Source organism: Tiliqua scincoides, chromosome 2, assembly GCF_035046505.1.
Source record: "Tiliqua scincoides isolate rTilSci1 chromosome 2, rTilSci1.hap2, whole genome shotgun sequence".
Taxonomy (NCBI): domain Eukaryota; kingdom Metazoa; phylum Chordata; class Lepidosauria; order Squamata; family Scincidae; genus Tiliqua; species Tiliqua scincoides.
The window spans coordinates 255,863,228-255,876,170 of record NC_089822.1 but is presented as its reverse complement, the minus strand read 5'-3'; the positions used below and the strand labels follow the sequence as shown (position 1 = coordinate 255,876,170).

Here is a 12,943-nt window from a genome sequence, read left to right as displayed (position 1 = left end):
TAGTAACTCCGGTCTTCTGGATACCGGTTTCCAGACACTGCCAAGTATCTAAAGAAGATGATTAATATAGCAGTGGGATTATCCTGTGGAACTGGTGTGTTGTATTTGTGTAGCATCTCCCTGCAACACATCTGTCAAGCAAGAGAAATAGTTGGTACTTCTTCGTTGTCCCTGAGCATGCTCTTGGGTTGTAGATTTGCTCTTGGGTTGCTCTTGGATCTTGGTAGAAAGAAGAACAGGTTATTTCTGCAGCTACTCTTATCATGATTTATCAAGTCGTATTGTATTGGCAACCTTCAGTCTCGAAAGACTATGGTATCGCGCTCTGAAAGGTGGTTCTGGAACAGCATCTAGTGTGGCTGAAAAGGCAAATCCGGGAGTGATAATCCCTTCCACACCGGGAGCAAGTGCAGTCTGTCCCTGGTCTGTCTCCCTGGCTATCATAAGCTATCAAATGAAAATGAGGCAATGTTCTGGAATGTGTCTTCTTGCATTCTAGTGTATAAGCTGCCTGCTTCATTTCGGCGCATGAATATTCATCCATGCTTCCCCCCCCTCCCTTTTCGGAAGCAAGCCCCAGAAAAGTTCATCCCTTCCCTGGCAGCAGTTCCCCAACACTTCTGGAACTTCTTCCATGCTTCTTTGTGAATGTGTTTTGTTCAGGAAGGCTGTGCGCCTCACTCTGCATTCGGATAAACGTCTTGCTTGTTCAACTTGCGGCCATGTAGCTCTCCTCCATGGCTGCATTGATTCTTTATCATGCTTCAGACTCTGAAGTACAGTAGAATCCAGAAACGTCTGTTGCCTACAATGTACCTTTTCTGTAAAAGATGCAGGAACTTGACTGGTGTACATTGAATGGAAGATCAGAATGTGAGACATATTTTTATTGCAGTATAAAAGCCCTGCGTTTCTGGGACCTCCTGCCCTTCTTCTTTGCCATTCATGAGATCAACCAGAATCCTAGCCTCCTGCCCAACGTCTCTCTGGGCTACAACATCTATGAGAACTATTTCAATGCAAGATTGACTTACGAGGCCGTGATGGACCTGCTATCTACTGGGCAAAAGAGTCTTCCAAATTACACCTGTGGGAGGAGGAATAAGCTGGTGACTGTTCTGGAAGGAGCTGACTCTGCGATCTCCGGTCAGATCTCAAGCATGCTGGGCATCTACAAAATCCCACAGGTATGAAATCTGGGGGGTTGGTGGTGGCTCAGGCTGCATCTAAGCATTGGCTCACTTGAGCAGCCAAGAATAGGACGTTAATCATCTAAAATGGAAACTGGAGAGAGTGAACAGGTTTTAAGACATCAGAAAAGGAGTTTGTGTGAAGTTGGGCTTTACCTCTGTCAACTTTCCATGAAGAAGCTACTCAAGTTTTTTGAAAAAAGACCCATACAACTAATGGTTGAATTAATGTACAAATCACAGCCAGCTATTCCTCTTTCAGACTTCATGTATCTCTCTTGGGTGGGAGGGGGGAACCCCACATTCCAATTTATCATTAGTAGATGATTTTTGTGAATTTATCTTTCCTATTCTACTATTTTAGCCTTTCACAGCTCATTTATGCAACATTTAAGCTTTCCCTCCCTTCACAGAGCAAAAAACCATATCACTCATGAACTTGCAGGTTAGACGTCCTATATTAACTGGGCTATTGAATGCCATATGGTTGGTGAACATGGTGTTGGTATCATATCAGTGGTGGGATTCAGCCGGTTCACGCCTATTCTGTAGAACCGTTTCCTATTGTACGTCTTGGTTGTTAAAGAGCGCCGGCTGTGCCGCTCACAGGGGCTGGAGCAGCAAGCGGCAGCTGCGCACCATGTGGCCTCGTGCCAGCGCCCGATTGCCCGCAGCTGAGCACCTGGCGCCGGGGAGCGCGTGCCTTGAAAGGTCCCTGTGAGAGCCTTGCTGCACCTGCCCAAGCCCAGCCCAGCCCCATGCGCCTCCTGCCAGCCTGTAGGGCTGTTGGCGGACGCCAACTCTGCAGCGCGCGTGAACTGTTGCTATGCGGGGTTGCCCCTGGCTTGAGCTGGATGGGACACACACACACACACACACACAACATACAGCGTGGCTGGTCCTGCGCCCCCTCCCCCTGCCAAAGCACCACCCTCTCCATTCGCTCTCCAGCCTGCTGCTCTGGCAGCCGCTCACCCTGGGCAGAGGTGGGTCTCTTGGCTCCCCCTGGGCTGGGGCAGCCCTGCGGGATGCTGCGCCCCTGGCCCGCTCTGCCCCGCGCCACCCAAGGTTGCTGCCGCGCCCCTGCACGTCCCGGGCATCTTCTCTTCCCAAACAGTCCGGCAGCCTGGTGCACGCTGCACTCCTCGCAGAGGCGCCCACAGCCTGCACGGGGTCCGGCTGGAGGCAGCCATGGCTCCCCCCACCCCAGAGGGACCCCTGCGAGCAGCGCTGGGACCCACTTGGGGGTCCCAGTGCTGGGAGGGAGGCAGGCAGGCAGAGCATGCTGGCTGGCCGGCGGGCCGAGGTGGGCGAAGGAAGCAGCTCTGGGGACTGGGGGCACCTGGGGGGGCTGCTGAGGGGGGGAGGGGAGGGCTGGGAGGGGGAGAGGCAAACTTCCCACCAGTGCGTCTTCTCAGGCTTCTTCCCAGGGAGAAGTGAGAGCCCCAGCTTAGGCATGCCTACTCAGAAGTAAGCCCCCTTATAGTCAGTGGGGCTTACTCCCAGGTAAGTGTAGACAGGATTGCAGCCTGAGATGCTCACCATCCAGGGTCAGTACGCACACAGCTGCCCAGGGGAGGATGCTATGGGGTGGAAAGCCCCATTGGCTAGAATGGGACTGACTTCTGAGGAGACTGGCATAGGCTGGGGCTGTGAGGCTACCAATCCTGTCCACACTTCCCAGGGAGTAAGTCCCATTGAGTAGAATGGGACTGTCTTCTGAAACCCTCTGGCGAAGGGGAGCCCTGCCTGCTCCCTCAGGGGACTGCGGCTTCCCCCACTCTACTCTGCTTTGCATTGCCCGCCTGGCGGGCTCCTAGGAGAAGGAGAAGGGGAAGCCACAGCAGTTGGGAAGGGTGGGCGCCTCACACAGGCAGCCGCCTTCCTCTTCCTCCTTCTCCTCCTCCTCACTAGGGCAACGCGCTGAGGAGAGGAGCAGAGCCCCTACTTGTTGCTACTTCGTCTGCAGTAGGCAGGCCTGCAGGCTCCTCTTGGGCTTCCTCCCCCACCCCTGCTCCTGTCAGCTCTTGGGGTGGGCTCCATTAGCCCCATTTAACCCCCCCTATTGATTTGCAGAAGGGCTGAGCAGTAGGAGGGAGGCTGCTTCTTGTGCCTCACTCTAGGTGACTGACCCACACACACCCAGTCCTGTTTCTGTCATGGTTACTATTGCAGGCATCTTCCTACTCCAGAAATAGCTGTGGGGGAGAGTTTTGTTAATGAAATGCAGAAAGGGATTGGCTCCTTTGAGCATCCTTGAATTATACTCAGAGTTGCCTCAGGGTGTTAATTATATTTTTATGCATCTGGTGGTAGGTACAGTATTTTTCCTCATTTTTTTTTAAATCTGGGGTGTCCCGTAATCTATGGTTAAAGGGGCATTTGTATTCTGATTTTAACTATATAGACAACATGTGAAGCAAGCTCAGATTAACCATGTGAGTAGCGTCATGCCTCTTTACAGCATAATAACTTATACAGATGAAGTTGGTTTCATCTCACGGAGTCCTCAGGAGTTCGGTTCATGCTCATTGGAGGAGAATGTTTTGAGTAGTTACACCATTTCTGCCCAATGTTGCATATTTGCAGCAGGGAACAAATGTGTACAACTGTAGGCTGGGCAAAAATGAGTTAATTAATATTGTATCTGCAGTGAAATGTATGAGGGTGAAACTATCATATTTACACTTGTACATTGTTTGTCAACCAGTGGTACGGGTACCACCAGTGGTATTTGAGTGGTACTTTCTGGTGGTACTTGTGGGACCTCCTGACATCGACAGCCTGGCAGTGAGACCAGTTACTAGGACACTGTTTCTCAACCAATTGTACAGGTACCTGGAGTGGTACTTTCTGGTGGTACTTGTGACTCCCCTTCCTACAAGCAGCCCTGACCCCATGAAGCCCTGACCCTCTCTCCCATGCAACCCTGACCCCTGTGGAGCCCTGACCCCCCAGCAGCCCTGACCCCCCCTTCCCACAAGTAGCCCTGACCCCCTCTCCCATGCAACACTGACCCCCTTCCCACAAGCAGCCCTGACCCCCATGCAGCCCTGACCCCCTCTGCCATGCAACCCTGACCCCCTCTCCCCTAAACAGCCCTGACCCAAGCAGGCCTGACCCCATCCCACGTGCACCCATGGGTGTCTGGATAATTGATGAGAATACTGGGGGGGGGCTATTGGACACATGATGGGGGATACTGGGGGGACTGGACATTGTCATTAGGACATAGAACCTGTTGTTAATTTATTTGAATCCCACCACTGTGTCATATGGTTGGTGAATGTCATGTGGTTTCCTCCACTTCAGCACCATCTCCTAGTGCAGAATTTCTAGCCCCAGAAATAATCACAGTTGCACGTTTGTTTCTAGGAATGAAAATGGGTGCAGTCTGGGACACAGTTGAGGAGGGAGAATCAAATGTGTTCCTTGCTCTTGATGACAAAAATCCCTTCGTATAAATTGCAGGCTAGGGCTCCTGCCTTAACTTCCTTGACAGATAGGTAGCAAAGGGATTGGGCAGCAGTGATATGTTCAGTGTCCTTTTATGCCAGCCCTCTGCTGCTGTACAGTGACTTGGGATCAGAGATGAAGAAACGTTTCAGAAGACACAGGCTTGCACATCGCAGACATCAAGGAACTGCTCTGAACCTGGCATCTTTCAACTGGTTTCAAAAACCAGTTAAAAGACAGTGTTTTACTGCCCTGTAATTGAACCTGAATTTGAAATTCTGCACACCCCATGAATGTAGTATATATATAAAAAATACTGTCTCCAAAAAGATACAGTAACCAAGGCCCATTGAGGCAACTGAAAACCTCAGACGTCTCCTTTATCTTATTTTTCCCCAATTATTTTTTGTTGCCACAAAGAGGCTGAACTGACCCAGTCTTGAGGAAATGGGTGTGAGCAACAAGATGTATGGAGCAGGCATGACCTCCTGAGACTTGAGGCGATATACCACATACTGCCCCATTACCCGATGACGTCCCAGCCTATGCACCTCCCACACTCCAATAGTCTTGCTTGGCGGCCTCCTTCTCGCCACATTTCCTTTTCCTCTCTGTATCCCTCTTCAATTTCCAAACCCCAGAAATGGAAGGAGAAAAGGAGCAGTGGAGGTAATTCGGTGGACAGAGATGGGTCCCCTCCCTGCATCGTCTGTCTGGTGATCACTTCAGTTGGGTTCATGGATGGACCAGGCCTACTCAGAAGAAAACAAATACATTGATGACTCCCTATTGGCTCAGAGAACCATTCTTCTCCTGTGCTCCAAAATCATTTTAAGGATCTGACCAGAGATCTCCACAAGTTGTCCGCTCTCCAAATTCAGCTGTATTTGACAGACATCTACTGTGCTGAACGATGGCACTCCCACCATACCAGCCTCACAAGAATCTGCCTGCCAACACTGACCTCAAGGAAGGTGACTTGCTTCTTTGGTCATCTCACTGCTCTGCCTTTTCTTCTGGCCTCCTTCTCCCCTCTCCCATTCTTTAAGCCTCAACCAGGCAAGGCAGTAGCCAGAAACACATAGCTGGTCTTTCAGCAAGTACTACTCATTCATGCACAAGAAGTACTGTGTGAACTCAATTTTCCCCTTTCTTCAACCATCCAATCAGTCATTCCACTCAGAAGAACCAGATTTTATTTTATTCTTACCCTTTCTAACGCACACGCATCTCTCTGCAATTTTTTTTCAAGCATGAACATGACTTTTCAAAAAACCTTTTGACTTGTGTGCATGCCAATGGGAGCTGGCAGGCACAGCGCAATGCATGCTGGGGTACGCAGACTTTTAAAGAACTTTTTGACTGTTTTGCGCACCCACCGACATAGCACGTGGCAGGAGGGGTGGGCTCAGTCTGCACAAAAGGCATCGCTGAGCCAAGCAGGTGATACGGGGGACTTGCATCGGTGACGGGAAGGGGCGAACTGGGGGCCTCACCCACACTGGGCAGCACATGCCATGCCAACAGTAAGTTCAATCTTGGCATTCACTATAGTCTTCCAAAATACATAATGCTTTCCCAAGTGTTCCAGATATGGGATAAACTCTCTGTGTGTGTATTTATCTATCTATATCAGCAGTGCTGCTGCCAGCAATACAGCCACCTCCCCAGCTTCAACACTACCCCTGTTCCATCCTGGTCCGTGCCCTGTTGCTCACCTCCTTGTTTCCTACTGTTTCCTCCTTGTTTCCTACTGTTCCCCGTGCTGACTTAGTGGCATCAGGGCACAAGGATGGATTGCTTGGGCACTGCCGCGGCCACTGGCTGCTTACAGCAATCAGTGGTATGCAAACCTGATTGGTTTCCAGTGGTGCATGAAGCTTATCTTCCATGCAAACCTCCATCTCCACCACCCAACATGGCTGGAGGATCAGCACCTGTCTCCCGCTCACCCGCTAATAGTCAGCAGCATGGCCGACAATCAGTTGGTGAGCTGCTGACTGGGAAGAGTGCAGAAGTTTCCTGCCTTCTCCTTCCCCGGTAGCATCCATGCAGTGGGACCGGAAGGGGTGGGGTCATGGGTTAATGTCACTGCCATTGGTGGCCCTTGATAGACCATTAGAAAAGGTACCTTGGGGGACAAAGTTTGAGAAACACTGGTATCTATCTATCTCTATCTATCTATCTATCTATGTTTGTATGTACAGAGTATGAAAGAAAGGTCCTACCCCAAAGAGTAACCAGCAGAGTCCTAGAAGGAACCTCTTGACTTCCATAAAAAATTAAAAACTCATTCACTCCTATGATGAAAATAGCTGTACTTGGGATTCTGTTACAATGAGAGCAACATCTGGGTCTTTCAAATATATTTCACCCATCAGAATGGGCATTTTGTAACACGGTAATTAACTCAATAAATATCTGCATTATGCCGTTATCAATAATACACCAACCATTTCCCTTCCTTGTTAGGTCAGTTATGGTTTGGGTAGCCATGCTCAAGAAGATAAAGCTCGGTTTCCTTTCTCCTTCCGGATGGTGCCTAAACAAGAACCCCCTTTCCTGGGGATTGCCAAACTACTCCTGCATTTTAAGTGGACGTGGATTGGTCTCCTGGCCCCAAGCAATGACTATGGAGAAAAGTTCATCACCACCATCACAGATGTGATCGTAAAGAGGGGTCTTTGCGTTGCCTTCTCAAAAAGAATCCCAGTGTTGGGTTCGTTTCATCAGCGATTCCTCATGAAGCCATTTCTGATGCAAGACCAAGTCAATGTCGTTGTTTACTTTGTGGACTCTTCTGCCGTGCTGGTTCTAGCAGTGCTCATGCGAGGAAGCGTACAGAATCCTAAACTTGAGGGGAAAGTTTGGATTGCAGCGTCTTTGCAGGACCTCGGCTTGAGGTTGTTTTACAAGCTGGCTGGGGTCTTGTGCATCCACGGTTCTTTGTCTTTCTCAATCCATAAACACCAACACACAGAATACAACAATTTTGACTCACTGTACTCTGCCGTTAGCCTGTTTGGGGAAAAGGCATTCCATTGTTTTTATTCAAGGTCTGTGTTGTCTGTGAAAGGCTGGATAAGATGCACAGAGAAAGAGCAAAGGGAGAACCTGGCCCAGGATGTGGCTGAAAGAGTCCTGTCCCAAGACAGTCACAGGATTTACAACTCTATCCAGGCTGTGGCCCGTGTCCTACATGTTGCATTTGCATTCAGACCACTGAATCGGAGACTGTTAGCAGGCGCCAGCAGGCTGGAACACAGAGTGGCTCAGCCATGGCAGGTATTTCATTCCCTCACAGAGTTGCACTGAACATGAATTGTGCAATGCCAGATCCAGGCTCTGAAACATCCTCATGCTACAGTGTTCCTCACCTGAAGCTGAGTCACAGTGTTATTTGGATGGATCGGAAAGTCCCAGAGTGTTTTATGCTTTGCGCTCATTTAATGCCATACTACAACTAATGCATCAAGGCATTGGATATGATTCATGGCCTCAATCTGCTGGAATTAAAGTGTAAGGTCCTTTACGGCAGCCTCAAAAGGTAGCATGCTGACCTGTGTAGCCCCACCACTGCTGTAAGCAGTCCATCCTTGTGCCCTGACACCGCTAAGCCAGTATGGGGAGCAGTGGGAAATGGGGAGTAACAGGGTAGGGTCCAGGATGGAACCAGGGGTACTGTTGAAGCAGAGAAGGTGGCTGTATTGGCAACAGTGGCACTGCCGAAACCTGATCCCCTTTCCCAGCCTTGATCCACTTTCACCCCCTAAATTGCTTGCTGTTCCAGGTCCAAATAGACCCATTCAGGTGGTGAAAATTTATCCCAGGCAAGGAAACAAATGTTCCCTTATCTAGAGGAGACCTAAGAGACTGCCCTCCATTGGATGAAGTACTTGCTCCTGTAGCATCTGTGGCTGGGATTTGATCAGATGGGGTTGCCAGTCAGACAGGGTGACAATGTGGGTCAGATCTGTGCCACAAAGGTAGGCAGTATGTATCCCTTTAACTCACTGCCCCACTGAAAATCTCAGTAGCACACAATACATTTAGAGTTAAATCAATGCTTTAAGCAAGTGTTTTTTTTTGGGGGGGGGGGTGGGTTTGCTGGAAAACAGCACAGAGTTAAAGTTTCTATACCCCCTACCTCCATGCTACAGTTTCCATCCCAACTGTGGTCCCATGTGAATTGTATATGAGAGAAAATTTGCGCTTCTCCGTGCACATTTATGCATGTACTGTCCCATGCAGTTTGGCCCTCTGTGGATCCTCCAAAAGTAGAGCAGACCCTGCAGATCTGCCACCAGGATCTGCTCTAGAGAAAGGCAAGCAGGGCCCTAACTAGGGCGGAGCCTCAGGTCCAACCGTGCCAAGACTGGACCCAGGCTGCGCCCTATTTGCGGAGGAGGTGGGGGCTGTAGCCACTTCCCGTGCCACATTCCATCTCCTCTGGAGGCTGCCAGCCTCCAGAAGAGAAGAATGGGGCACACAAAGTGGCCACGGTGCCTGCCCCCTCCTCCAGAAAGAGCCCAGAACAGACTGAAGGCAGTCACTCAGGGATCTTACAGGAGGAGGACACGGTGCTGGTGCCCTTCACACCAGCAGCAATGTGGTGCTTCACATTGCTTCACACAACCAGCAATGTGCAGTCTATTCCAGGCTCTCCTTGGAGGAGGAGCAACCATGGGTAGCTGGGGAAATCCTGGAAGTGACTGCCTTCTGCTGCCAGGATCACGTTGCAAAAAATACATTAACACTTTGAGTCTGCATCGCACATGCGCAGCTCTTCCAATGGACACATCTGAAATATTTAATCCATTTCTGCCCAGCCCACAGGTGTACACATTTGATCCCTGTTGCATGTATGCAACATTGGCCAAAAATGGTTTAATATGCTTTTCTATTCTCCAAATGCAGCTTCACCCTTTCCTGAGAAACTTCCGCTTTTACAATACTTCCATGGAGGGAGTTTACCTGGATGAGGAGGGGGAGCTGGCAGCTGACTTTGATATTGTGAACATTGTGGCATTTCCCAATCAGTCCATTGCTAGAGTGAAAGTTGGGAGTCTCGAGAGGCAGAACTCTCCAGAGATCACGTTCACCATTGACCAGGATGCCATTGTGTGGCCCAAGGGATTTAACCAGGTAGGGAAACTCCACAATTTCATTTTATCTTCTTTAGCAAACTCAACTGAGTTCTAAGAATTTGTTTTATGCTATATAAATAAAGAGAGTAGATTCCTTTCCGATAAACTTGACTGATGTGTGCTGCATCCTGCGGTGGGAGGGCAGTCACAGACACCTCCTCAAGGTAAGGGAACATTTGTTCCCTTGCCTTGGGGCTGTATTGCAGCTACAGCAGTGCTAGAAAGTTGGGTAGGGTTGGGCCCTTACTGACATAAGTGATGTGGGGTAAACAATCAGCCCAATCCTATCTAAATAATACCATCATGTTATATGCCATTCGATGCATAATTTCATGCAGACTGAAATGAAACATCCTGCATTGAATTATCTGCATACTATCCAAAGTTATAGCCAAAAAACCAGCAGAGTGGTACATTACCACACCCACAACTCGGGGTGTTGCCCTGCCCGCTGCCTGGGAGCAGGTCCATCATAGGGGAGACATGCTGGCCTCCCACACTGGGTGATGCAAACCCTAGTGACTCCACTGATCACGATAGTTCATTTAGATTGACAAAAGCTCTTCAAACATTTGATTCCTGGTCTTTGTCCTTCTGCTTAGACCCTGCCTTGTTCCAGATGCACGGAAAGCTGTCGGCCTGGGTCTGTCAAGGTGATGAAAGAAGGACAGCCTGTTTGCTGCTATGACTGTACTCCGTGCAAGGGGGGAACCGTCTCTACTCAGGAAGGTAAGTGGCTCAAGGGGAAGGAGCTGCCCATCTGGAGGACAGTGGGAGGAGTCATCTTGATCCACCTGTGGGACCTGATGCTTCTTCGTATCAGCCCAAGCCAAACAGAATTTGTAAATAGTGTGCTCACCATCTGCCTTACACGTGAATGGAGCAGACCAATGTGCAGGTAGGTACAAGACACAACTAGAAAGGTGAACAAGATACAGAAGAGAGTAGCTCTGCAGGGACAGGACTTGGTAGGAATGGGAAGGACGGGGAAGAGAAGAACCAGAAGAATAGAAGCAGCCCACAAGCAACATCAGCAGCAGCAACACCAACTATCGGTCTATCAGAAATAGTCCAATCCTATCTAATTCCCTCCCCCTTTGACGATGCAGTTGCACCACTGGGGTGGGGTCGGTCCTGGAGGTTTCCTCTGTACAAGGGAACATTTGTTGTGCTGCTGGGTGGGTGGGCGGGAAGCCTATAATGCTGGACTGTCAGCTGGAACGTCAGCAGCCCAAGAGTTTGAGACCCCAGTGCTGTGGAACAGGGTGAGCTCCTGTTACTTGCCTCAGCTCCTGCCGACCCAGCAGTTTGAAAACTCTTAAATGCAAGTAGATAAATAGATACCACTTCAGTGGGAAGGCAACAGTGTTCCATGCCCTTCGGCGTTTAGTCACGCTGGCAACGTGATCCTGGAAGATGTCTTCGAACAATGCTGGTTCCCTTGGCTTGAAAGTGGAGATGAGCACCGCCCCCTAGAGTCGGTTATGACTGTGCAGGGGAAAACTTTATCTTTACCTTTTTACTTGCCATCTGTGGTATTACTTGCTATCTGTAGGAGGTATTCCAATTTCTGCAGGTTTATTTTTTTATTTCCTCATTTCCTCCCACATCTCTCTCTCTCTCTCTCTCTCTCTCTCTCTCTCTCTCTCTCTCTCTCTCTCTCTGCTGTCCAAAGGAGATGCAGCCTTCTGAGCTCTGTATCAGAATGGCAGATATGTCCTGCTGATGTGCATCCCCTGACACATACAGTGCTAGTGTTCTCTGTGCCATAAGTAGTGGAAGCATCTCAGAAGATGTGTATGCTTGAGAAACTGTGAATCGAGCCCATGCTCATGTATGTATTTATTGACAGCAACAATTACTGATAGCAGAAAGCTTGGCTTGGTGGTGGAATGTATCATAGGAAGAGGTTTCTTCTGCTGATTGCTCTGCTTACTAGAACCTTAGAAACCTGTTTTCCAACTGGATAGACATGAGCAATGCTAAAGTCACTCTTGTGCTTTTCAGATGCAGGACGTTGCACTGAGTGTCCAGAAGATCAGCATCCGAACAAGGACCGAGATCAATGCATCCCCAAGCGTATAATTTTCTTATCCTACCAAGAACCTTTGGGCGTCATCCTTGTTTGCTTTGCCCTACTCCTATCTCTAACCATTGCTTGCGTTTTAGGAATCTTTATTAAGTACTGTGAAACTGCAATAGTCAAAGCCAATGCTAAAGTCACTCTTGTGCTTTTCAGATGCAGGACATTGCACTGAGTGTCCAGAAGATCAGCATCCAAACAAGAACCAAGATCATTGTGTCCCCAAAGTTATAACTTTCCTATCTTATGAAGAGCCTTTGGGGATGATACTTGTTTTCTTAGCCCTCTTCTTCTCCCTAATCACAGCTTTTGTTCTGGGAATTTTCATTAAGTATCGTGAAACTCCAATTGTCAAAGCCAACAACCGTGACCTCACCTACATGCTCCTGGTCTCCCTCTTGTTTTCCTTCATGTCCTCCTTTCTATTCATTGGTCAGCCCCAGAAGGTGACCTGCCTTCTTCGACAAAACAACTTCAGTGTCATCTTTTCAGTTGCTCTCTCTTCTGTGTTGGCCAAAACGGTTACCGTGTTGGTGGCATTCATGGCCACCAAGCCAGGAAGCAGGATGAGAAAATGGCTTGGGAAGAGTTTGGCAAACTCCAATGTCTTTTCTTGCTGCATTGTCCAGGTGGGCATCTGTGCTGTCTGGCTGGGAATCTCTCCCCCATTCCCAGATTCAGACATGCACTCCCAGTCTGGCTACATCATACTGCAGTGTAACGAAGGGAGTGTCACCATGTTTTACGTTGCCCTTGGCTACATGGGCTTTCTGGCTGCCGTCTCCTTCACTGTGGCCTTCCTAGCCAGGAAGCTGCCTGGAGCCTTCAATGAAGCCAAGCTGATCACCTTCAGCATGCTGGTCTTCTGCAGTGTGTGGGTGTCCTTTGTGCCCACCTACCTGAGCACAAGGGGGAAATACATGGTTGCCGTGCAGGTCTTCTCCATCTTGGCCTCCACTCTGGGCTTGCTGGGTTGCATCTTTATGCCCAAATGCTACATCATTATCTTGAGACCTGATCTCAATACAACGGAGCATCTAATTATTAAACCTAAAGGTGCCAGCTAA

The 12,943-nt window shown here is 49.2% G+C and overlaps 1 protein-coding gene across 1 annotated transcript; it reads left to right on the top strand.

The window, feature by feature from the left end:
* The first annotated feature begins 830 nt into the window (after window positions 1–830).
* LOC136639065 (vomeronasal type-2 receptor 26-like) lies at window positions 831–12,943 on the top strand. The gene is made up of 5 exons (XM_066613092.1): window positions 831–1,187; window positions 7,119–7,484; window positions 9,564–9,791; window positions 10,396–10,522; window positions 12,033–12,943. Exons 1-5 carry the CDS (start codon window positions 831–833, stop codon window positions 12,941–12,943), a joined length of 1,989 nt encoding a protein of 662 aa, XP_066469189.1.